This window comes from Vipera berus, assembly GCF_964194415.1.
Source record: "Vipera berus genome assembly, chromosome: 3".
Lineage (NCBI taxonomy): Eukaryota > Metazoa > Chordata > Lepidosauria > Squamata > Viperidae > Vipera > Vipera berus.
Window position 1 is genome coordinate 137,843,103 of NC_138204.1, and position 26,720 is coordinate 137,869,822.

The following is a 26,720-nucleotide window of genomic DNA, read 5'->3' on the forward strand; positions in this document are numbered from 1 at the left end:
CTCCTTCAGAATTCTTAGTGGGGCAACTTCATTGAGATTGCCTGAACGTAAATTGTACCTGTACAAAATCAATTAATTAATCAGAGGAAAGCTAAATAACTAAACAATCCTTTAGCCCAACTGACAGCCCTACTCTAAAAGGGACATTTATTTATATGTATGTGTGCATTAGTAATCAGCCAAGCATATAATTCTTCCTATCTACCCTGAACTAGCTATTGATTTTCTGCTCCATATGTAATGGCCTTAAAAAAGAAGACTTTTCCCTGTTGCAAAGCATTCTTAGTTGACCTGGTGCAAGTACTTCTATGCAGAGAGCCCAAACTGTGCCCCCAAAGACATTACTAGCCCTCATCCAACCAGCTGAAACATGACAGTCAAATTTCAATGATTAATATGATAGAAGGAGAAGATCATTAATTACACAAGTGGTAATGATATCATTGATTTGTTTTACAACATCTTTAAATGAAATTGTGCTCATTTCCTGGGGCTTGTATCTCATAAACACAGGTAGGAAAAGGCGAGGTTGTGATCCATGATTGATTCTTTACTGTCAATTTGCATGAACAGTGGTAATAAAAGTGTGATAAAAAACCCCAACTTTTTGGGGGAGGCCAATTGAACTTTGGAATACAGGTGTACAGAAATGTATAATTAAAGGAAGCTTTAATCATATCTTTCTCTTTTCCCTAGTAATATATTTTTTAAGGCTGTGCATGCTTTGAAAATGATTCAGAAACCTTTTGGAAGCTCAAGAACACCCTGTGCCTGTCAGCACACATGTCTTTTTTCAAGCATCTGTGTAAGCCTGATAAGATTTCAAATGACCAGAGAAAGAGAAAAACAAAAGAAGAAAGAGAGAGAAAACAGACTGGAGAAAGATGAATAAAACACACACATAGGCCAATAGATTGTCTGACTTCAACAAACACAAATAATGTGTGTATGTATGTATGTATGTATGTATACACGCACACACACATACACACACTGGAATGTTATTTGCACTTGAGAAGTGTAGCCAGATGTTAGCCAAGAGAAAAAAGAATAATTAAGACTGATGGGGTGGAAGTACCAGCAGTCCACATTGCAGATATACAGACCATTTTCAAATACTGTACCTTGGAATCCCAAAATATGTTGGTATCCTTCAAATACCAAGAAATGCCAAATACCTTGATGTCTCACATGGGAACCACAATGAGAAGGGCAATGAAGTTAGCAACATTCAACTATCAACAAAGGATAAGCAGGCCCTGTAAGTGTCAGCTCAGTGGCAAAAAGAAGTTCCATGCCATTGACATGTATGCCCTGCCAGTCATCACATTCCCTGTCAGTATAGTGAACTGGCCAAAGGAGGACATGGAGGCTGCTGGTGTGAAAACCTAGAGGTTCCTCACAAGGTACAGAATATCCACCCCTGGTCCAATACCCAGAAAGTATATATCAGTCAGAAAGAAAGTGGACAGGATCTTGTGAGTGTCAAAGCCACCATCCTGGATGAAACCCAGAGCAACTGGAATGCCTCAGTAAGACGGCACCAAAAGATGAGCTGTTAAATAAATGCCAGAAGCAGCAGCAGCCATGGGTTAAAGATCAAGCAGAGGAAGTGCCATGAAAATGCATGGGATGTAGAAACTCTGGCTGACATGGGAAATCCTATCAGTGGCTGGAAAGGGCTGGACTGAACATTGATCATAGCAGCACAAGAACTAGCAGCAGATCCATAGAAGCAGGGGTCTGTCAGAGTAGACACTGTATTTCACCATAATTAGTTAACATTATCTCGCTATGTAAAATAGGATTCAATTTTTATTTATTTGGATACTTACTGCAATCAAATAATTTCACAGCTTAGATTCAGTAAATTAGTACATTAAAATATCTGTGGTATAATATTAATAACATACAATAAATCTGGAAAAAATGTGTGTGAATTATCTAGGAGAACCTGCTAGTTGTATAACTGAGGGGCCAAAAGCAGTTTCTTCTAGGTCTAGGACATCTAGGTCAGGCAGTCTAAGATGGGTTGAAGGTCATCCTAATCTGGGTCTCAGACTTCAAAGGTCAAAGCTGTCATTTGAATTGCACTTGGAAGCTAATAGAAAGGTAACACAAGGACCAAAACACTGGTGTAATGTGTTTAGGCCAGCAAGTATTTTCCAGCAGCCAGACTATTGCACTTTGGACTAGCTCAAAGTTTTAGAAGGTAATCCCAGGTAAAGTGTATTACAGATGTAATTACAGAACTGTCTTTCACACTTGAAATCAACTTCTCCACTCCGCTGATGATTTCTCACTCAAGTATGGCAGTCTGAGGCCCAAACACACTGTGTTTGTAATGTAATTAGAGTAGTAACCCTGTTTTTGGGATTTCATCCCTCTAGTAGTTGGATTAACTAGCTTCTTCAATTATAGATTTCCAAAAATTGGTTAAAGCAGAACTTTTGTGTAGCATGTTTGGAAATTATGGTGATGGTGTTTAGTTTATGGTTCTATTTTTGAACTTTAAATTATTAGTTTCATTTTTCATTTTTAAGGACACACATAATTTTATATGTGTGATTATATTACTGATAACTTCTGAAAGCTGTTGTGTATTGCCATGAAACCAAATGAACTACATCTATTTTCTTTTAATCAGAACATTGGTGAAGCAAAATAGTTGTTAGAGTTGAGATTATTGAAACATAACTTATTTTTTAAAAAATGATAAATTCATTTTTATAATTGAGACGGAGCATGCTGTCACAGTTAATCAGACGTGATAATATTGCTGTATTACCTGTCCTGCTTTTGCATTCTCGCAAACAAAAGTTTCATAGAACTTGGCAAATTCTGGGGCATGATCATTTATATCTAAAATCCGAATGAAGATGGGAGTCTGAGTACTTTGTTTTGGATTGCCTGTAACAAAATGGACAAAATGGAATTTGATCACAATAGTGTATCACTTCCTTTTCTAAGATTCAAGGATAACTGTCAGTGCCTATGTTGTAAGCATAGCACAACTCAAAATATCCTTTAGAAATGTCATTCTGAAATTATTTATATAATAACATTTAAAAAAATGTATTCCAAGAATTAGGAGCACTTTCGTGGTCATCTACAGAGGGATACAGAGGAGCAAATAATGAAATATGAATTCTTGCAATCTTGACACAAACTCCATTTTTCTTGAATCATGATTTTCATGCAAGTAGGTAGGGGGCAGAGCTTGCTTTGTGATACCATAATGTTGCTCTGTCATTTTGTCAAAAGCTCCATTTGCTACAGTTGCCTGTGGGGACTTCAAAATATTTATTTGGCAGAAGGAGAAAGTATATAGATTCAGTGCAATCCTATATATCTCAATTCAGACATTTCTGCTTTCAACTGAATGTCTTGCCAACTACGTTTCTTTTTAACGTACATAGGACTAAAGATAATAAAACCTTTGCTTTGGCCTTGGCTGTCAAGGGCACTGTGCAATTAAGACATTCCTAAAGTTATCTCACCAAAACTGTTTTGCCTGTGGCAATATAGAAATTTAATACATTAATAAATGCCCATATTAACATTTCATATTGAAGCTGAAATCCAACACACTTTCCCATTGAATATATAGGATTCCCCCCCCCCCAATAAATTTGTATAGGGACTAGGCTTTGTCGTTGCTTTTTGGAAATTCTCTCTAAATGCAGCAGTCCCAAGCTTTCACTCTCATACACTCAGGGGTTTTTTTTTCCTCATAGAACGCTCAGAACAGAGTTCTGGCACCTTTTTTGGATGGAACCTTGTAGGGTAGGCAAGGCGGGTTGTATGACATGTGTGAGTTCCGGCACCTTTTTCTTTTACAAAAAAAGCACTGCATACACTAGAGAGAGCCTATTAACTTTCATGCAAACATGCAAGAGAAGATCTAATGCTCGGCACGGCAGATGTATTTTGCAAGTAAATCATCACTTTGTTCAATCTTCAATATTTTCAGTTCATATGAGTAAAGTTCCTGCTTGAAACTGTGGGCAGTGGCTTATAATAAGTCAGAGAAACTGTCTGTTCAATTTAAAACTAATGGGTGGGAGATTCTGGCAAGATGTTGAGAAACCAGGCAAAATTGCTCTCTATGTTTGCCACAATAATTTGGTCAAGCAAAATAGTTATGTGTTTTCTATTTAGCATTGACCAGTAAAAGATGGGTTACAGCAACTTCAAGCTAGTTTAAACCTACTACCTATTTTCTCACTAAATTTTATGGGTGTATCATGTACTTTTTTTAAAAAAAAGTCATTTTCAGGATTATTAGGAAATGCCAGAAATATTACACTGTAAACTAACAAACCAAACAAATCTGGTATATCTTGAAGAAGAAGAAAAAAACTATGCAAAATATAAAGGATTTGTTTTCCATAGGACTGGGCTGCCATCTAGTTGTAGCTTGGATTTTTGAAAGCCATATTTGGTAGCCTTAAAAATGTTTATTTTCTATCTTCATTTGCGTTTAAAATGCACTGATATCTTATTTCATACAAATTGTATTATAAAGGAATTTATAAAAACATGTAAATATAATTACATTGGGGGTCATGTGCAAGCAAAAATAGTGGAACACACATTTGGTTGCTGGGTATAAGGTCATGTGTCGTAAATAATAATGCATGCATAAAAGTCCAGCTTTCAACATATCATTTCCTCCTCTTCCTTTCAAACTGACTTTATAGTATACATACAACTTACTAATTTCAGTTGCAACCACGGTGAGGTTATGCCATGGGGCTGCTTCTCGATCGAGGGTCTTAGAAACAAATATGGAACCATTTCCTGAGTAGATGTTGAATATTCGGTCCAAATCAGTGTGACGATCCAAAGAATATCTACCGAATGATAAAACAAGTCTTACCATTTTCTATTACAACATTCTTTTGATTTTTTTGTTGTTTTAAGAAAGGCTTAAGATGCTGTACAGCTACAAAAGTTCATGCATTCAACAGTAGAGCATTAGGGATTGTTCCCTTTTTTATTTCAAGAAATTAAATGTATTTATTGATTGATTTGCAGAAATATATTTACTACTCAAATGGCTCTTGGCATTTTTCCTGGAACAAACAGAAAATAGAAGAAAATGCAAGGAGATAGAAGACAAGTCAACGTAAACGCATCTGATACTTTTTTTCATGCATTAGTTAAATTGACGTTTCCACAGAATAGCACAAAAGAAAGAACTCAAGAATTTCAAAAATCTAAGCCATCCTGTTGTATCTGTACTCTTACATAGCCATGTCAGAATACCACATGTATATTGGAACGTTGTTATGGATACCAATTTTGATACTGCCATTAGATGTCAGAAGTGTGTCAGGATGTATGCTTGTATTTTTCATAAATCTTTTTTTCTTATTCTGATTTACTTCCCAAATAGCTGTAAGGGCAACATACAAAAACAGTAAAAAGATGTGTTCAAAGAAGCAGTTCTGGTGACTGGAATTTCTACTCTAATTACTTCTAAATTCCGAAGAACTAAACTATAATTCATTTGCAGGGGGAGGAGCTCAGTTTTATTTCCTGAGAACCCAGACAGGAAAATTGTGAACTTTTTTTTAATGCATTTGCCTAAGTGGTTTCTTTATTTGCAATGTTTATTTTCCATCTTTCAGTAAGCGAACTATGAATTAATTAACTCCAGGATATAAGAAAAAAATCTTCTTTATTGCTGAGCTTTTGTCAACAAGCTGTTGACATCATCAGAGCAAGGGCTGAATGATAAGGGAGTCAGTACGTACACTTATATGGCAGTTATAACGTTCAAATTGTGGAATGTGGGTGTGGCCTATTTGTGACAAGCCCACTCATGTATAATCACAGTGGTTCCGGCTTTGTTGGAAAAGGCTGGTCTCTGGTTGATTTTTAAAAGTCGCGCCTAGCAGCCGCTTGGCACATTTCAGCTGTTAGGCGCGTAACTCTTGTCGAACCGCGTGGAGTCATGCGCTGGCTGACAGGCTCTTCGTTCGAAGTAGAGTTAAGGAGGTTGTCTTGTTCCCTCGCATGCGGTCGTCACAGGCTTGATTCTGCTGTGGAAGGGAGCAGATGTCCTCGTGGAGTGTGTAAGCAATTTGCTCTCCTTTGTGTTTCTTTACCTGGTTGCTGTAAAATTGGCTCGTTTGTGTGATTTGGTTTGTTGAATCTTAAAACTCTTTTAGTGTGTGCTTGTTGTGTGTGTCTGTCTTGTTTTGCATGGTTGTTTGGTGTGTTTGAATGGAAGTAAGTGTTATGGTTGTCAGTTGTGAGTGATTTTGTGGGATGTTTGATCTGGCTTGTTATTTTTTGTTTTATTGTGCATGGTGGGACAGATTTCAGTTTTGATCATGTGTTGTTGTAAATGCCTTCTCAGAGTTTGGTATGGTGGTAATAATTCAAACTCAAAACATCCAAATGCTTAAATACAATCAACAAAGACACAAACACACTACTCCACCCACCTGTCAAACACCATATCAACACAACAGCTGAGATTATTGTAACACAATCCATTCCAATTGAACTAAACAACAGACAGAATTCTAACACAACAATGATAGCTTGCATAACCAACACACCATCTGACACTTCTACGCATAAAGACAACACCACTTCTGACCACAACACCCAAGACACAAATCTTGCAACTTCACTAAATAACCACACACAACAAAACAAACACACACAACACCCAAACAACAACAGAATCTTGAGACCACAATCAAAACTGAAATCTGTCCCACCATGCACAATAAAACAAAAAATAACAAACCAGATCAAACATCCCACAAAATCACTCACAACTGACAACCATAACACTGACTTCCATTCAAACACACCAAACAACCATGCAAAACAAGACAGACACACACAACAACTACACACAAAGAGTTTCAAGATCCGACAAACCAAATCACACAAACGAGCCAATTTTACAGCAACCAGGTAAAGAAACACGAAGGAGAGCGAATCACTTACACGCTCCACGAGGACATCTGCTCCCTTCCACAGCAGAATCAAGCCTGTGACGACCGCATGCGAGGGAACGAGATGACCTCCTTAACTCTACTTCGAATGAACAGCCTGTCAGCCAGTGCATGACTGCATGCGACGCGACGAGAGTTACGCGCCTAACAGCTGATATGTGCCAAGCAGCTGCTAGGCGCGACTTTTAAAAATCAACCAGAGACCAGCCTTTTCCAACAAAGCCGGAACCACTGTGATTATACATGAGTGGGCTTGTCACAAATAGGCCACACCCACATTCCACAATTTGAACGTTATAACTGCCATATAAGTGTAAGTACTGACTCCCTTATCATTCAGCCCTTGCTCTGATGATGTCAACAGCTTGTTGACGAAAGCTCAGCAATAAAGAAGATTTTTTTTCTTATATCCCGGAGTTCATCGCTTTTATTTTCACTGATTTCAAATGTCTACATCTGGGATTCCAGTTTTATATATATATATATGTGTGTGTGTGTGTGTGTGTGTGTGTGTGTATGTATGTATGTATGTATATATATATATACCACATGGTTGTCATTTTTAAAGTACATTCCTGAGCCTTATGAACTTTGAAGACTAATTTTAAAAGATTAAACTTTTAAAAATATTACAGTTAACATTTCTTGAAAACAATTGGATAGTAGTTTGCAGTATTATAAGAAATTACATATTTATATAGCAATTGTATACAACACAATGTATTTTAAAGAAAAAATTTAACCCTACACACTTCCACAGGAACATACATATGTATCATATATGATATAAAAAAAAACCAACCTCATACTCAAATATCTAGGGAGCAAAAAAGGTTTTAAAAAGATAACTGATAACTTAAAAAATTAAACAAAACTAAAATTTGTTTATATACACACAAAACCCCACACCTAATCATATCCAATGTTAAGGAAAAAAGAACAAAAAGCAGGCTATTAAAATGATGTAGGCCTTTTTCCCATTTCATCAATATGATTCCTCTTTGGACATATAGACCATATGGACTCATTACATGCATTCCCATATATATATATGGCACACTGCCATTTAACAAATACACTTTATAACCATTGGTTTAGCAACCATTTTGAAGTTACAACAGCATTGCAAAAGAGACTTCTGACTCATCCTTGCACTTATAACCATTGCAGTAATCAAAATTTGGGCACTTGGCAACTGGCATGTATTTATGATGTATGCCATATCCCAGGAACATAAGATCACCATTTGCAACCTTCCCAATTGGCTTCCAACAAGCACAGTAAGAAGCCAGATTTACTTAATGATGCACATTTCACTTAGCAACCACAGATTTGCCTAACAACCATGGAAAAAAAAACACCTCCCGATAAAATCTGGGGCAACATATTTAGGAATTGCTTTGCAGAACAATGACAATTCTGGTCCAAATTGTGGTCATGTCGTATTATGTTTAATCAGTTTTAGGAATATCTAGTAGACCTAAAGGACATTGAGATCCACAGTATTACCCTTCACATTATTGTCCACATTACTGGTCTATGGTGTGTACTTCCGTTAAATATAATTATGATTCATTATGAAATATTGCAGGATGTTCATTTTCAATCCAAGAGCTCTTCTACTCTACTCCAAATTAAACAGAGATAGCTAGATCACCCACGGTTAGCATCAGATTGGCTCATAAACAAAATGAGACATCATTTTTAAACAGGATAGAGAGCATTGATGGTGATGAGATTCCTAATTTCCAGAGGGGCATTGGGGAAAAGGGTCTACTTTTCATGAATGAAACTATTTCACCTTATTAAGCCTAAAGAGTCTTATGTGGGTATGTGTATTTTTACCACAAATCATCCTCATAGATTACAGCTGACAATTGGGACTATGAAGCATTTTAGACAGTTAAAAGCCTTGGGCTCTCTGAAGAAAACTGGTTGAATGTCACAATTAGAAACTGTCATGAGAGCAGTTTGGAAATCACTGAGTCACAGCTATAAATATTGCTCCTGCAAGACCTTTTAGGCCTGATGGGCTTGTGGTAGTATCAAGATGAAAATTCTTCTTTGCTTTGTATTTAACCTAGGCAGAGCTGAATGCAATTAAATACTAGCCATATTTTGGTGGCAATTAACCTTAGGACTTGGATTCAGACACAGCCTTGACATATCTGTTTACTTTTCCGTTCTCATTGCGTCCACAGATAACCACCCAGCCGCCCTGTTTAGAGTGACCTGCTCACTGCTCAACCAGCGACCGAGGGATGACCCCTTGCAGGGTAGAGCTGAGGAATTTGTACAGTATCTGCAGGACAAAATCACTCAGATCTGGACTGGTTTGGACTCCGACTGGGTGGAATACAGCGGAGTGGAGAGGGCAGGTCTTGGTTATACCATTTGGGGTGAGTTTGACCCTGTGTCTTTGGATGATGTGGACAGGATCATGCGTAGACTGAGCACTACCACTTGTTTACTGGACCCATGTACCTCATGGCTGGTTTCGGCCGCCAGGGAGGTGACAGGGGGCTGGCTCTAGGCAGTTGTTAACACTTCATTGATGGAGGGTGTCTTCCCCTCCACCTTAAAAGAGGCAGTGGTGAGGCCCCTTCTCAAGAAGCCTGCTCTGGGCCCGGCCTCCTTGAATGACTATCGTCCTGTCTCCAACCTTTGCTTTGTAGCGAAGGTTGTTGAGAGTGTTGTAGCGCATCAGCTTCCACAATTCCTGGATGAAGCAGATTATCTGGACCCGTACCAGTCCAGTTTCAGACCCGGTTACAGCACAGAAACGGCATTGGTTGCACTGGTAGATGATCTCTGGCGGGCCTGGGACAGGGGTTGCTCCTCTGTCCTGGTCCTACTTGACCTCTCAGCGGCTTTTGATACCATCGACCATGGTATCCTGCTGCGATGGCTTGAGGGGTTGGGAGTGGGAGGCACTGTTTTACGGTAGTTCTCCTCCTACCTCTTGGGCCGTTTGCAGTTTTTAGTGGCAGGGGGGCAGAGATCTACTCCGAGGCCCCTTTGTTGTGGGATACCCCAGGGGTCAGTTCTCTCCCTCCTCCTTTTTAACATCTATATGAAGCCGCTGGGTGAGATCATCCATGGCTTTGGGGTGAGGTATCACCAATATGCCTATGATACCCAGTTGTTTATCTCTACCCCGAGCCAACCCAGTGATGCCCTTGACATGATGTCCTGGTGCCTGGAGGCGGTGCGGGTCTGGATGGGAAGCAACAGGCTCATGCTGAACCCCTCCAAGACCGACTGTCTGTGGATACCGGCATCTTGTATTGTCCAACATGTTCCACGTCTTTTGATGGGGGGGAGCTATTGCCCTCCTCAGAAAGGGCCTGCAACTTGGGTGTCATCCTGCATTCATGGCTTAATTTTGAGGATCATCTAACTGCTGTGACCAGGGGGGCCTTTGCATAGATTTGCCTGGTGCACCAGTTGCACCCCTTTTTGGACCGAGATGCCCTATGCATGGTCACCCATGCCCTTGTCACTTCTCGCCTGGATTACTGCAATGCTCTCTACATGGGGCTGCCCTTGAGGTGCACCCAGAGGCTTCAACTGGTGCAAAATGCAGCCGTGCAGGTGCTTATGGGAGTATCTCGATACTCCCATGTTACACCACTCCTGCATGAGCTGCATTGGCTTCCGGTTGCCCTCTGGGTGTGATTCACAGTGCTGGTAATTACCTTTAAAGCCCTACATGGCTTAGGCCCGGGGTACTTGCGAGACCACCTGCTGCCAATGTCAACCTCCCATCGCCCGGTTCACTCCCACAGAGTCAGCCTCCTCATGGTGCCATCGGCCAGGCAATGCCGGCTGGCAACCCCCAGGGGGAGAGCCTTCTTTGTTGGTGCACCGACTGTCTGGAATGAACTGCCTCTGGAGCTGCAGATGGCCCCTGACCTTTGATCCTTCCGCCGCGACCTGAAGACATGGTTGTTCCAACAAGCGGGCCTGGACTGATCATGGTTTTTTAAATTTGGTTTTTATCAGCTTAAATTGTCCTTTATTTCTTTATTTATTGTTTAATTCTTTTTTAATCTTTGTATTCTGTGTTTTTTAATTTTTTATTGTTGTGAGCCACCCTGAGTCCTTAGGGAGAAGGGCGGCATATAAATTTTAATAATAATAATAATAATAATAATAATAATAATAATAATAATAATAATAATAATAATAATAATAATAATAATAATAATCTGAAATCAGCACTTAGACAAACCACAGCCCGTGCTATCAAAGGCAAAATCTGGGAGATTGTTCTTTTTTTCTGGTCAGAATCCTATAATATTGATTAAAAAAATCCAGAACTATGGGGTCTAAGACAACTCAGCATGGCCAACTAACCATGGCCAACTTGCCACCACCAACTGGCCACAGTCAATTCGCTGCAGCCAACTCGCTGCAGGACAACTCACTGTGGCCAACTTACCACAGCACAACTCATTGCAGGATGAGAGTTACACTAATGTCAACGAAATGGTAAAATAGAATCATTAAAGAAAGAATGCAAAAGGAGGGACAAAATGAAATGTGAATGACAAAAGTCAAAATATTATTTTAATTATTTAAATACTTAAATTGAATTGTTGAATTATCCCCCAGCGAGTTGTCCCACAGTGAGTTGACTATGATGATTTGTCCTGTATCAAGTTGGCTGTGGCAAGTTGGCAGCAGTTAGTTAGCGGTTATCCCATTCTGAGTCTCTTGTCATTTATTTTTTTTTGAACATCAGAAATTTCACAGAGTAAGATATCATTCACAAACTCATCACAAGGAGCCTTGACACATCAGTGCAAAGAAATAGCAGCACATGTAGCAGAAAAAATAATGAAAACCTCTGCACCCTCTGCCATCTTGAGAGAATAAATTAGCTATAAAAATAATTTTTTAAACATGTTATGAATGAGGAAAATAAACCAAAGCCTCTTTTGCAGAGAAACTATAAAAACAATTAACAGCACTTTCATGTGTTCCACCCTACCAGTGTTTTTATCATCAAACTCTTGGGGGGGGAATTCTAATTTGATACACAGTTGTCTATTTTCAAAATTGACATTTTTTGCTTTAAAAATAGCTAACCAGTAGGGGAATGGGGAAAACAACAACAACAACATATTATTGTTGCTGTTGCTGTTGCTGTTGCTGTTGCTGTTGCTGTTGCTGTTGCTGTTGCGGTTGTTGTTGTTGTTGTTGTTGTTGTTGTTGTTGTTATTATTATTATTATTATTATTATTATTATTATTATTATTATTTCTTTTTCTCTTTTATTTTTTTTATTTTTTTTAACTACACAGGCTACCCAGAGTCATTTCAGAGTTGAATCTAAGAAACAGATAAATAATAATGAATTATCCAGTGTTATGCTTCACAAAGCGGAATTTTAAAAAAATCATTTCATTTCTCCATCCCAAACCCGAAACAAAATAAATTGCTAATGCCTTCCTTCATACTTTTCAGTGTGTGTGCATGTGTGCATTTATTCTGATAAATGGAATAAAATCTGAGTGCATACTGTGAAGTGAAGCTATATTATTATAAAAAAATGTGAGAAAAGTGAGAAAAAAAGTGATAAAAATCTTCCATAGATTTTCTGATTGTCTTGTCACCATTTCTCTGATGCATTTAAAGGACCCTGTGAAGTCTTATTGCCAGTATTAAACACAAAGGTTGCTAAAGTCTGAAGCACATTTAGGCAAGATCATATACTTTCAATGTAGCCTTTTTTATATTTATGGAAGATAACTTACTTGATTAGGTTCCTTGTTGCATCTGGATCCTGGGCTATCACTTGCCCAATGATACTGCCTTCCCTGACATCTTCATCTACTTCTATTAAATTAGATGGCAAATTAAAAACAGGTGGCTCATCTACATCTTCCACATAAACTTTAACCAAAGCTGAGTCTCTAAATGGTGCCAGGTAGAAAAATCGTGGGTCAGGATGAATGTTAGTGGCTTCTACTTTTAGGTTATATTGATTCTTCTTTTCAAAATCCAATTGCTTGTATCCAAATATGGAAGGTAAAGAAGAGAGAAAAGGAGAAAAAAATGTAAGTACTTTTTTTTTTAAAGGATTAAGTATTTTTGGAAAACCTGTCTTCTGGGTTCTGCTGCAGTTCTATGGTTAGCATTGCAATGCTCCAAATTAAAGTCAATTTAAAATTATCCCAAATCTCACACTATCAATCATTTCACCATTTCTAGCAATCTGACAGTAACTGGCATGAATGTCAGATTAAATAAATCATTTTAAGAGATTTCAAGCAGTGATTGTTGCAACTCATTGTTGGAATGTATTCTATGCAACAACTACAGTAGTATTCAGCCAGTAGATGGTAGTATTTACAAGTTTGGATCTATGGTATATACTCTATATTCTTTTGTTCTAGGTAAAGTTTCCTGTTTCCTGTTAGAGTTATATAGTTGAGCAGTAAAGCACATGGTGACTGTACTCTGTTCTATATGGTGATTTATATAAACAGAATTTCTAACAGTGACATATGAAATTTTGAGAAAAGGAAGATCGTGGAAATCTTGTAAGGTTTAATGAACCATGAAAAAAACCATTTGTTTAAACAAAAATTTAGCAAGTGTAAATTACTACTTGAAAATGACCTCTGTTATATATATTTCTCTGTTCCACTGAACTGAATGAGTTTTATTTAGGATTACATTCTTAATATCTTTTTGAAATACTTATTGTTACATTTTTTGTATTCAATCATGTATCTTCCATCATTTTAATGATATTTAACATAATTTTAATGGTATCCTTTTAACATTCTGCAAATGCTTTTCCAGATTTTTTTTAAACAACTTGATAAATACTTGGTATAATTTAAACATCCAGTATTTTAGTAGTCTTTTATTTTTAGTGCATGTCAATATGGTTAGAAAAATAATTTTAAAAATTCATTTGAAAAATTGCTCCTTTGAATAATAAAATACTTAAAGAGTTTTAGTAAAAAACAACAACATGGAAATGAAACTGTTATAAATTAACATTCCATTTCATCCCAGTTTTGGGCTTTTCTATTATTGGCAGCTAATACTATTAAAAAAGATGTCATGCCTCAAATTTCTAAGCAGAGAAATGAATCATATTCTATTTTCAGACAAGAAATTTTGGCTCATGTACAGACCAAATTTCAACGCTCTTGTCTTTCAAGAATCAGTATGAATCAGTGAGATAACACACCATAGAAAGTTTTTACATATACATGAGCATCCTAAGCTCATATCCAATTTGTATAGTTATTTCAACAATCAGTTCCATTGAAAGCAACAGAAGAGAGTTTGTGATAGATGGGCCTTGCATTTACAACTTTGAAACAATGCAGTTTCTTTATCTATTGAACTTTGTCTGTTGCAGTGCTATATCATTCTGGGTTTGCTCTATCAATCAATACAAATCAGTGTTTCATTTCAAAAGTGCTGAAACACGCTACATTTGGCATGAACCATTAGGTTCAATCTGCATCTTGCTGAGATCAATGGTTAAATTGCTGTTGGTTTGGGTGAATAAGAATTACACTTATTCCAAATAGAGGGCCCCTTCAAAAATGAGTGCTAAATATAGGTCAGCCAGAAATTGTTCTTCTTTGATATAAATCTTTCAAAACTCATTTCAAATTAATCTCAACTCAGCAGTTTCTCTAAGGATATACTGCAATATAAATAACAGACTTTTTTTTAAAAAAAGCTTAAATTTAAAAATCAAATCACTAGATGCTGAAGTGTGTGTGTTAGTAGATAGGTGAAATATGGGCAACAGTATATTGGCTTTCATGGTTAACTATCATAGCTCATGTTGAATAAGACAAACATCTTGTAGCTGATTGTGGGATATATAAATTAAATGCATGCAGGCATGCTTGGGGTAAATCTGGACTTTGTTCAATAAGTCATACTGGCTACAATGGACTGAGATTTGAAAGTATTACCCTTCTGTTAGCAGGAAATGTGTCATATAATACAGGTACGACTAAGGCAAATACTTCTAAAAAGTTTTATGTGAAAGCCTTGATTGATCAAAGTCATGATGGGTAACAGAAGTCAATACCCACAGGCCATTTAGTGATGACCATATCATAAGGAAGACTCTGACATGAAATATAAAGGAAATAAATGGTAAACTGATGGATGCACTAAAAGAAAGATAATAGAAAAGTTTCATGATACTGAACCCAAGAGAAAATGGAAACATAAAACAGACTGGAATCGAGGTGGTTGAATCTTCTGGAATGGAACTGATAAATCATAGCATGGAAATGAAGATGTAGGTTACATTTGGAAGAAACAATTCAGAAAGTAGGAATTGTTGCCAAATAGATTGTTGTGTGTATATGTGAAAAATAGGAAACCATATGTTAGTAATACTTATATATTACATTACAAATAATGGTAATAATATAAAAAGCAGGGAGGACTTGGGAGAACTGAGAAACATTCTAAAATAATGCAGTACAGGAAGAAAAAAAGGCTGGCTGGAATGAGGCAAGACAACGTAGAAAAAGTGAATGGGTTATTTAAAGAACCAAGAATGTATCAGGATACTGACTTCTTGTTGATTAACTGCTTCGAAAATGATTCATTTGTTTTGAATACATGGTTTAAAGTACAAGTCTTTTCATATGCAGACATGGTAAAGGAATGGTTGCAAATTAAAAGCTGACTGGTTGGTTTATAAGAAAGACAGAGAATTATTGAAGGTTACAAGAGTGGTGAGAAATGCTGAATATAAGACAGATCACTGTTCAGTAGGGCCAAAAATGAATCCTGAGGAGAAGAACTGGAAATGTAAACAAGTGAAGTAAACTGGAGTGATAATGGGACTTGGGTACCTAAGAAATATGTGTAAGGGAACAAGAAGACTAATCAAGAATGACTGGGCACTGAATGAATTTGGTGCTGCATAGAAAAGGAAATGATATCCATTGGGATTATTTGGTCATGTCAAGATGGAAGTTCAAAACAAATTTATGAAGAAAGAGTCAATGGGTTAAAAGAACTAGTGGTTGAATTGCAGATACCCTCAAAAAGAAAGAAATGGAAAGTTTAAAGAAAAAGTTTAAATCAGGGAGCTCCAATGGCTGAACCTTGAACCCAGCTCTTCTTGGGCCTAGCATAATACATTAACAGTGTCCTTGCACATAGCTACAAAATCTTTTACCAGCCACAACTGTGGGATTTCCTCTGCCTTTTATCTCACTGTGAATAAAAAAAATAGGCTACACAGGCCAAGGGTGCTAGTCAAAGTTTTATTGAAGCATATTCCTGCAAGAGCTACTGTCAGGGCAATCACTGGTTGTGCAGAAGTGCCCAAAGTTTGTGCATGCAAATGTTATCTGTGTTGCTTCTTTGGGATGAGATAATGAATTGGGATAAATTTTGAATTCTAATGAAAATAAAAATGATTTCTTTCAGCTGACCTATGGATTGAATTAGTGTCCCAGGATCATTTGTAGCGAATGAAAATTAAGTTCAGTGTAAACCATGATTTCTGTTGCCGGCTTCTTTGAATTAACCACACTTTAATAAGAAATAGTCAGTCTAATTCCTTGCAGATATTTTGGACATTAACTTACATCAGTCTGTTGATTATTACTAATAGCAAGGAACTGTGAGAGACCAAAATATCAGGAAGACAGATTGCCTACCTCTGCTTTAAATTATCTCGAAGCCTACCTGAGGTAAAATGACAAATTGTAGGAAATTAAAAATGGAAAAGACTCCACCAATATAAATCTGCCTCTCCACAAAAGATCTGATGAAGATAAAAAAGATAATTTTCTCTACTAAAATTATCTATTCAGGCTTTTTTTTTGAGGAACCTAATTCATATGAAAGACATGATTGAAACTAAAATTATATGAAGAGAGAAAGCTCTCATACCGTTGTCATGCTGTTATAATGCTATCCTGGTTTGTTATACTGTAGTACTCTCCTGATTAATAATATGAGAGAGATGGGGAAAGAAGATATGTCAACAACAACACAATATTTTGTTAATAAACTCTTTCATAGTTCTTATTTCTCTCAATCTATCCTAGGAGTAATATCAATTTTGGACTACTACTGAAGCTGTTCCTGAACTGTACTAACTTCACATATAGCATTTATATAATTTTATTCACAAACACACATACAGTATATACACCACTCCAGGTGCATATTGTGTGTCCCTTCACTACTCTTTGACACTATAACTACAGCATGTATTTGCAGATCAGCATACAGACTGATTTTCTCTCTTTTTAAAGATGATTTCTGGGCAGAGACCATCTGCTACTGGTGGATGGGCTGTCAAGAGATATGTGAAGCAGATGCCCAGAGCCAGCAACTCCTTATTAGAACTCTAATTTATCCAATGAATTTCATAGCCTGTGGCTGATTTCCCCATTTACTTTAATAGAACTGACATAATGTATGGAGGACACTATAAAAAGGCATCTCAAAAAGTCGTGACTTTTCAGATTCTATCATAATAATACCTCGAGTGGAAGCTTCAAAACCCAAGTACTCCTGACAAGAATCAGTTCAATTTCCCCCCTGTTTTTGTTTATATAGAACTCAGTGAAATAAGTGCTATAAGCCCCTGGTATAACGGGGAGGGGGAGAGATACTCAATAAGGGTCTCTGGATAAAAATCTCACTAGAAACCAGAATTATTTTGCCTCCTATTTTCAGGATACCACATAGACATTTGGCTATTTACAGCCTTTGGGAGAGAAATGGTAGACTTCAGCTAGTCAGTCAGCTTGCAAAGCAAAATGGGACAATTCACTACAGCCAGCTCGCTGTGGCCAAGTTGTCACAGCCAACTTGCCATGGCCAACTCAATTACAGCGAACTCACCACAATCAAGTTACTGCAGGACAACTGACTGCAGGATAATTTAACAATTCAATTATTTAAAATAAATAAAAAAAAATCATTTTTTGTCATTCACATTTCATTCTTTGCATCTTTTCTTTAATGATTCTATTCCACCATTTCGTTGATATTAGTATAACTCTTGTCCTGAGGTGAGTTGTCCTGCCGCGAGTTGGCCATGGCGAGTTGTCTCACGGTGAGTTGGCCGTGACATGCTGACCGTGTCAAGTTGTCCCATGGTGACTTGGCTGTGGTCACAGCAAATTGTCATAGACTCCTTGCCAAGTACGTTAACCTCTCTTACATGTTCAAAAGAACTTTAACATTTATACTTCTAAAGTTACATGCCAACAAATTTCAATGCATCTGACAAGTGAAAACAGTTAAAAATACGGGAGGGAGGGAGGGAGGGAGGAAGGAAGGAAGGAAGGAAGGAAGGAAGGAAGGAAGGAAGGAAGGAAGGAAGGTTGGTTTGAAGCTTAACACTTGCTAGTTTCTCTGCAGTTGACCTTTCATGAAATCTGATCCAACCTCCAGCTTCAAAGGGAAATCTAAAACCTGAAGTGCCAAGTCCAATAAAAGACAGAGAGGAAAATAAACCTTTTTGATTGTTAAAATCCCTTCTTGTGTGTCCTTGTCAGTGATGATATCAAACATGTCAGATCCATCGCCGGCAGCAATGCTGTACTCAATCGCAGCATTTTCACCCACATCAGGGTCATTGGCTTTTATTCTGCCAAGCGAAGTCCCAAGTGGTGCAGATTCTAGAGAGCTGAACTGATATGTGCCTGGAAAAAATAAATAAAAACATAAGCTTGTGTGTGTGTATACCTGTACACCTAGGTATTCAACTACATAAATAATTTTAAAAATTCAAGAGAAACAAGTTCCTCAGCTGCTCGGTGCATATAAGAAAACAACCAGCGAATTTGAGCACAGAGCTAATACTGGTGAAAGAAAAGTTATAAAAGAAAATAGAATGCTGACGGAGTACAACCTTCTTTGATCTGTTACCTGTAAATTTCAGATTATAGGTACAAAGAGTAGATACTTGGTAGCACTAATGGTCCAATCCAGTGTCAGAATTCTTACCCTGGAAAACATACAGGTGTATCTATTGAAATATAATTTCTAAAATTAATGTGTATTATTATTTTTTTTAGTTTATAACAGATTGTAAAGTAGTCAGTCTTGGGATAAAATTGTTACCGAAAAATTTGCCCGAAGCTAAAATTGAAATGACTCTAGAGGGTTGTTGAGACACGACATCTGCTATAATTTTCAGAGCAAGTTTCAAAGAATTTTAATAAGACTGGCACATTTGGAGGGAGGACAATTTGAGGGTAAAGGTAATATTCAACTCAATTGTATGCTGGCACCCAATCACTTCCTATAGCAATTAAATAATAAACAAATAAACAAATAACTGTATTGTAGATAGTGTAATATTTAATGAGCAAGCTGTCACGTTGAATACCTTAAAGAAAGGTTGGTAGCATCTAGATAAAGTTGGAGGTTCTTGAAAAACCAAGCAGGATAAAATCTGGCTATTGCTTAGATGAAATACTATCAAGATATACTAGGAGTGTAAGCAAGGCAAGGCAAGGGGTTCAAAAATATGGAAGAAGATGTCAATGGTAAACCACTTCTGCATTATGAGCTAGTATGGATTAAATTGAAAAGAGTTAAAGTCCAAGTCATCCCAAATTAATTCTCTTTCTGTGAAACTCTAAAGTAGAGGAACTCTTTCCTCTTGTTTTAGGATGCTTCTTCTTCTTTTTTTTGGAAAACAATAATTATATTTCTTAATGAAGTTAAAAGGTTGGCTTGTTTGTTGATATTGGCTAATGGGAGCTCTTGCTTATTTTCAATAGCTAATATTAATTACATGCAAGAATAGAATAAATTTAACTGCACATTTTAACTGGATGGTTAATTACTCTATAGCATAATAGTATCATAAGGAAAGTATCTTGAGGATACTTCTGGGTTGAAAGGTGATATTAAAAAAAATTAAGTGACTAACTAAAGCTATTTATAATTAAAAGTTATTTATTTTAGTTTGTCACATAGATTTATAGAGGTGCTTTGTCAAATGGGACTGGTGAACAGATACAGTGATAGTTACTTCTTAAACTAATAGGTTCATTTGAAGGAAGATTTTCAAGATCCCGACAAAGAAGCTGGACCTTTTTAGAAACTGATTACTTCCTTGTGATGTTGGGATAAAGGACTAGTGCTTGTGTGGAAATTCATTACAGGTAGTCCTTAATTTATGACTGGTCAATTAACAAAAATTTTAAATCACAACAGAGTTAAGAACAAGTTACTTATGACCCATCCTCAAATTATGACTGGTCTACATCCTCAAGCTTACATGATCACATGTAAGCTCATATTTACAACTGGTTGCAGCCTCCCACGGTCATGTGATTGTGTTCTCCACCAAAAAAAAAACCACCCCAAACAATTTAAATTTATGACCACATGATTCATTTTACATCCATATGATTTGCTTAACAACTGCAGAGACTTACTTAATGACCATTGTAAAAACAGTTGTAAAATTGAATCCGGTCACACAGTGACTCAACTTTCAACCACAACCACTTACCACCAAAATTCCAGGCTGAATTGTGGTTTTAAGTCAAGAGCTATCTGTATCTGTGTCTCTTCTTAGTCTCTTTTATGAGCAACTGGACACTTTTATTCACAATACAGGCAGTAAACTCTGCATTTGTTGTCATAGAAGAAAAATAATTCTCAGTGATAAAGGATGTTTCTTGTACCCAACCTGACTCATATTGAACCTTTTGGAATTTCTAAGCAGAATTTGTAAAGATTCTCTCTAAACCCTTGAGAATTAGTTCTATCAGTGTACACCATTCTCAAGTAGAAGGATCAAAGGTCTGACTTTCTATATCTTGATTATTTTATCCTTTTCATTTAACAAATTATGTTAGCGATACACTGAGGCTCCTTCTAAAGCTGCAGCAAAAAAAAAGTATGTATTGCTTGGACGTAAGACTACAGGAGGCAGTAAAGCTTGTTCTATAGTATACCATAAGTCTTATATAATTGACTATAGTGGCAAGAGCTGATGGAAGTTTACATTCTTGGAGGGTACTAGCTTGCCTATCTCTGTTTTTGACAATTTCGGGTATTGTGTTCAAAGTCAGCAGAAGTAAGTTGCTGTGTCTTTTTCCGATTATTAAAAAGCTGTTGAACTGTCATAAAGGGGAGATCCATGAGGGATTTATTTCTCAGGTACTTGAGATCTAACGTTTTCTCTGGGGTTTGTCTTTAAAACATAGGAAACACATTCAAAAGTCACCAAAGACTATCTGTTCTCTTGTCGAACAATTTACATTGATGTAATCAGACAGAGACTCATTCTACACATTAGGTGAGGAAAGCAAAACTCTGAAAAATTAAAGACTTTGCAGGCTTTAATTACGCTACATATTTTTTTTTTATTTTTATTGGTCATCCATTATTTTTAAATGTTTCCTCCCACACAATCCACAGAAACACTCACACAATTTTTCTTCTATATCCTAAAGTCTAACAGATGGCTACAGGCTTGACTAATTATTTCTGTAGTGACATTCCAGTTTGTAAATGAATGTTCATTTGTACATTGAAATTGTTTTCTTGAAATAAGATTGCCATCACCCACCTGCAGCCAAAACTACTATAAGTTTGAATTCTACCACTTTAGTCTGTCACCCCATTCTGTCTAACATACAAGTCTTGCACCAACTTTACAAAAAAAGCTTACTCAGAAATAAGTCAGCCTGAGTGTAAGCTCAGTGTAAATATACATTGAAATACTGCCAGTTATTTTATCTTATCAAGTACAGCAGAATAATGCTACAAAAAATAAATAGAAATCTTCAAGCTGTATTTTATTACATATATTTGCACCACAAATTTAATTGAATTCATACTCGCATAGGCAATAAATGACAGACACAATATTGTAATCACCATTAAGGTTTTTGAGTTTGAGATAAAACTAAAAGAGCCTTAAATTAATGTTGGCAAATACATGCTGGCTTAAAGAAAATATGATGAAATGTTTATATGTAAAAGTACAGATTTTTGTCTTTAAGAAAAGTGATTCTTTTCTTTCTCTCTCCCCAAAATAAAATGAACAATTTATTCTAAATATCATTCATATTTTATAACAGCATTGAACAAGGTAGTATGTATTTATTTAATAAATGAATTTATATACCACCTATTTTGTTGCTTCAGGTGGTTCTAGGTCAGACATGTCAAATTTACGACGTCACGTGACGTCGCACAACCTATTGGAGCTTTTTTGCCATTGCTGGCAATGGTGTGAGTGTAGTTTCCCAGTGATGCATCCGGCCCATGAGCCAGCAGTTTGACACCCCTGCTCTAGGTGGACTATAATATAATAAAAATAAAGATATAAAAACCATTGTAAATATAAATATATTATGTATCTCAAAAGAACTCTTTAGAGCAGGGTGTCAAACTGTCGACACACAGGCCAGTTGCACCATGAGGAGACTGTGCCCACCCCAGCTGCAGCAGTGTGAAAAGTCACTATACATCACGACATGTCACGTGACATGGTGAGTTTGACTCCCATGCTTTAGGGCATTATTTCTCAACTTTGGCAACTTTAAGATGTGTGGACTGCAATTCCCAGAATTCCCAGCCAGCATGCTGGCTGAGGAATTCTGGAAACTGAAGTTTTTTGTTTGTTTTTTAAAATCCCATTTATATCCTGCCCTTCTCCGAAGACTCAGGGCAGCTTACAATCTAAAGCACAAATCAATGTGCTTAGCAACAGCCTTCATTCTATGTATATGCCTGCTTATTAGGGCTTTTGGCCCACCCCAAGCGGTATTATTACAAAGTCAGCTTATTGCCCCTAACAATCTAGGTCCTCATTTTACCTACCTCGGAAGGATGGAAGGCTGAGTCAACCTGGAGCCTGGTGGGACTCGAACCTGCACTAATTGCAGGCAGCTGGTGTTACTTAAGGAGGCATTAGCCCACTGCTCCACCAAGGCTCTTAAAGTCCAGACATCTTAAAGTTGCCATGGTTGAGAAACACTGTTTTGGGAAAAGATTAAGTTAGCATACAAGATACCAATTACCTGTCTTAGTGTACAAGAAATGCTTTAGGAAACAAAGTCTGTTGTCAGCATTTTGCTGTTACAGAAGCAAATGGCCATTTTTCAGATAACCACATATATACATTTCCACTGTTGTTCACTACAATATTCCCAATTTCTGGTCACTTATACTTTTTGCAGCTTGTAGATGCCAAAGTCATTTGCATGAAGAAATTTACTGGCCAATTACTTTATAGGGGACAGGTGGGGAACTATCATATCTGCAAAGATGTTGCTTCACAAAGGACACAAATTCACATCATTTGTATCATGGCATCATGTCAGAAAATCAAAATGAAAGTTCATTTTTTCCCATGGTGACCAAGGTCACATGAACAATAAGGTAATTTGCTTGGCGTAGGCTTAGTATTTTGGATTGAGCCAGACATTGTGGTTTCTGTATTGTGCTTTATAGTTTAGCACGTGGTGCAATTCCAGCCAACTGACTTTATTCAATAAATCATCATTAAGTATATTGTGACTCATCCCAGCCATTTTTGCTATATACATATCCATATAAGCTATCACAATACAATAAAGTAGAAATCATGGTTATTAGGCTCTGGTGTTGTATATTATAATTTAGCATGTTTGTTCTCTTTGGATACTTCCCTTGGACAGACTGAACAAAAATGTTTTAAGAGAAAAGAGCAAGCAGATATTCATATTATTGAACTGAAGTTTTTGCTGATTCTCTTCCATATCTATTTGTATTTTAAGTTAAACTTGTTCTAATGCTCTTAAAAATGGGGCATTAGATAAAATAGAATATTTTTTATCATTTTCCCTCCATATATACGAAATATTTTAACTGCTGAGCAAAAAATCTTTCAGCATTTAAAATATTGGCTATAAATGGAGAGAAAAAAACATGATGAAAATAATCTGCAAACACAAAATGTGCCTGGCTTATTTTCCAAGTTAACTTTGCAGGTAGACTGTCAAAAATAATAGGAAGGTTAACTAGAGCCCACCAAAAAGGTTCTTGAAGTTCTTAGTGCAACATCTGAAGTGGTTTATATGTGAGTAAGGGGTGGGGAGCTCCCATATTTTATCTGCTTCTGGATGGGGATAAATATGGGGAGGAGAGACTTGGTGGCACTGACTGACTCATTTTAGGTATCTTGTATTGCTGAAATAAAGGACGCGGTGGCTCAGTGGGCTAGGACACTGAGCATGTCGATCAGAAGGTCGGCAGTTTGGCGGGTCGAATCCCGAGTGCCGCATAGCAGAGTGAGCGCCTGTTACTCGTCTCAGCTTCTACCAACCTAGCAGTTCGAAAGCACATAAAAATTCAAGTAGAAAAATAGGGACCACTCCGGTGGGAAGGTAACAGCGTTCCGTGCGCCTTTGGTGTCCAGTCATGCCGGCCACATGACCACGGAGACGTCCTCGGACAAGCGCTGGCTCTTTGGCTTTGAAATGGAGATGAGCACCGGCCCCTAGAGTTGGAAACGACTACCACGCATGTGCGGGGGAACCTTTACCTTTACCTATTGCTGAAATAAAAAGATTTTGAGACTAATCGTGTAGGCACACAAAAATCTGACTTATGGAATCGGACCATTTAGCTTTCTAACATTGAAACTCACTGGCAAAAGATTATATGGCAGGAGCCTGGATATACTGTATATACCAGGAACTGCATGATAATCCTCTCCAGATAACATATTTTCCCATTGTATGGAAAATAAATTCTATAATTCCTGTCATTAACATTCTGACTGTTATTTCAAGGTCAGCAATGTCTAGAATCTAAAATAATCACTGGCCAGGTCTCTGTTGGTGGTCAATTTAGTTTTGGGAGAAGTATGTTTGTGTATCCAATTCTGAAATGTCATACCTGTACAAATAGGAAGATTAGAGAATAGAAGCATTTTCAAAATGGCTCCAGTCCAAACTGAGGCAGGGAGCCCAGAGAATCCAGGATGAAGCGGATTATCTAGACCCGTACCAATCGGGTTTCAGGCCCGGGTACAGCACGGAGACGGCATTGGTCGCGCTGGTGAATGATCTCTGGAGGGCTCGGGACAGGGGACATTCCTCTGTCCTAGTCCTATTAGACCTCTCAGCGGCTTTCGATACCATCGACCATGGTATCCTGCTGCAGCGTCTCAGGGGATTGGGAGTGGGAGGCACAGTTCTTCGGTGGTTCTCCTCCTATCTCCTGGGACGTTCACAGTTGGTGTTGGCAGGAGGGCAGAGGTCGACCCCAAGGTCTCTCGTTTGTGGAGTTCCTCAGGGGTCGGTCCTCTCGCCTCTCCTGTTCAACATCTACATGAAACCGCTGGGTGAGATCATTCGTGGTTTTGGAGTGGGTTATCATCAGTATGCTGATGACACCCAGCTTTTCATCTCGACCCCAAACCACATCAGTGATGCCCTCGACGTGATGTCCCGTTGCCTGGAAGCGGTCCGGGAATGGATGGGGAGCAACAGGCTTCAACTCAACCCGGACAAGACTGCATGGCTGTACATACCGGCATGTCAGGATATTCAGATTATTCCATCTCTTAATATCGGGGGCGAGTTATTACCCCCCGTAGATAAGGCTCGCAATCTGGGTGTCCTCTTAGATTCACAGCTCTCCTTAGAAGATCATATAGGAGCTGTGACTAGAGGGGCCTTCACTCAGGTTCGTCTGGTGCGCCAGCTGCGACCCTATCTGGACCTGGATGCCTTGCATACAGTCACCCATGCACTTGTGACCTCTCGTCTTGACTACTGCAACGCTCTTTACATGGGGCTGCCCTTGAGAACCACTTGGAAGCTTCAGCTGGTGCAGAGTGCAGCTGCACGAGTGCTTTTGGGGGTCTCCCGATACTCCCATATTACACCTCTGCTCCGTGAGCTGCACTGGCTTCCAGTTGCCTTCTGGGTGAAATTCAAGGTGCTAGTGATGACATACAAAGCCCTACATGGCGTGGGTCCGGATTACCTACGGGAGCACCTACTGCCAGCGTCAACATCCCTCCGTCCTGTGCGCTCCCACAGAGAGGGCCTCCTCAGGGTGCCACTGGTCAGAGAATGTCGGCTGGTGACCCCCAGGGGGAGAGCATTCTCGGTGGGTGTGCCAATCCTTTGGAACTGCTTACCAGCTGAAATCCGGATGGCCCCCGACCTTCGCTCCTTCCGGCCTGATCTAAAAACTTATCTATTCCAAGAAGCCGGCCTGGCCTGATGGATTTGGGTTTTAAAAAAATTTCACTTTATTGCTTTATTGTATTCTTACTTTATTGCTCTGTACACTGCCCTGAGTCCTCCGGGAGAAGGGCGGTATATAAAACAAATAAATAAATAAAATAAATAAAATAAGTAGCCAACAGGCAGGCAAGACTTGAAGAAAGAGAGAAAAGGACTTGCCAAATTATGATGCATTTATTAATTGTGCTCCCACATTGCTTAGTCAGTCACAGGTATACTGATACATTAATCAGTCAATAAGCAAGGGTTAAGTGGCAAGGACAACACTTTAATTGTCAGATCAATATGCACTGCCACATTATGTTGTTTTTGCATAAACTGAAAAGCTTGGAATGTAACTTATTTCGGCAACCTGAGAGTCACAGTTAATGTAAAATGACATAATATGCTTTCAAGGAAAAAAAAATGACTCCTACCTAGGTGGAATATTCAGGAAGAACGATGCCAAACATTTTTTTTTCTGCTCTATTTTTTCCCCTATAGTATT

At 38.0% G+C, this 26,720-nt stretch overlaps 1 protein-coding gene across 1 annotated transcript in view; it reads right to left on the reverse strand.

The window, feature by feature from the left end:
* CDH9 (cadherin 9) overlaps positions 1 to 26,720 on the reverse strand; it is a gene marked incomplete at both ends in the record, with an annotated part of 110,328 nt that overhangs the window by 12,607 nt on the left and 71,001 nt on the right. Inside the window, 4 exons of the mRNA XM_081324642.1 lie at positions 2,789 to 2,910; positions 4,720 to 4,856; positions 12,746 to 12,999; positions 18,474 to 18,661. Of these exons, the coding sequence (XP_081180768.1) occupies positions 2,789 to 2,910; positions 4,720 to 4,856; positions 12,746 to 12,999; positions 18,474 to 18,661 (701 nt within the window). The remainder of the gene's footprint in view (positions 1 to 2,788; positions 2,911 to 4,719; positions 4,857 to 12,745; positions 13,000 to 18,473; positions 18,662 to 26,720) is intronic.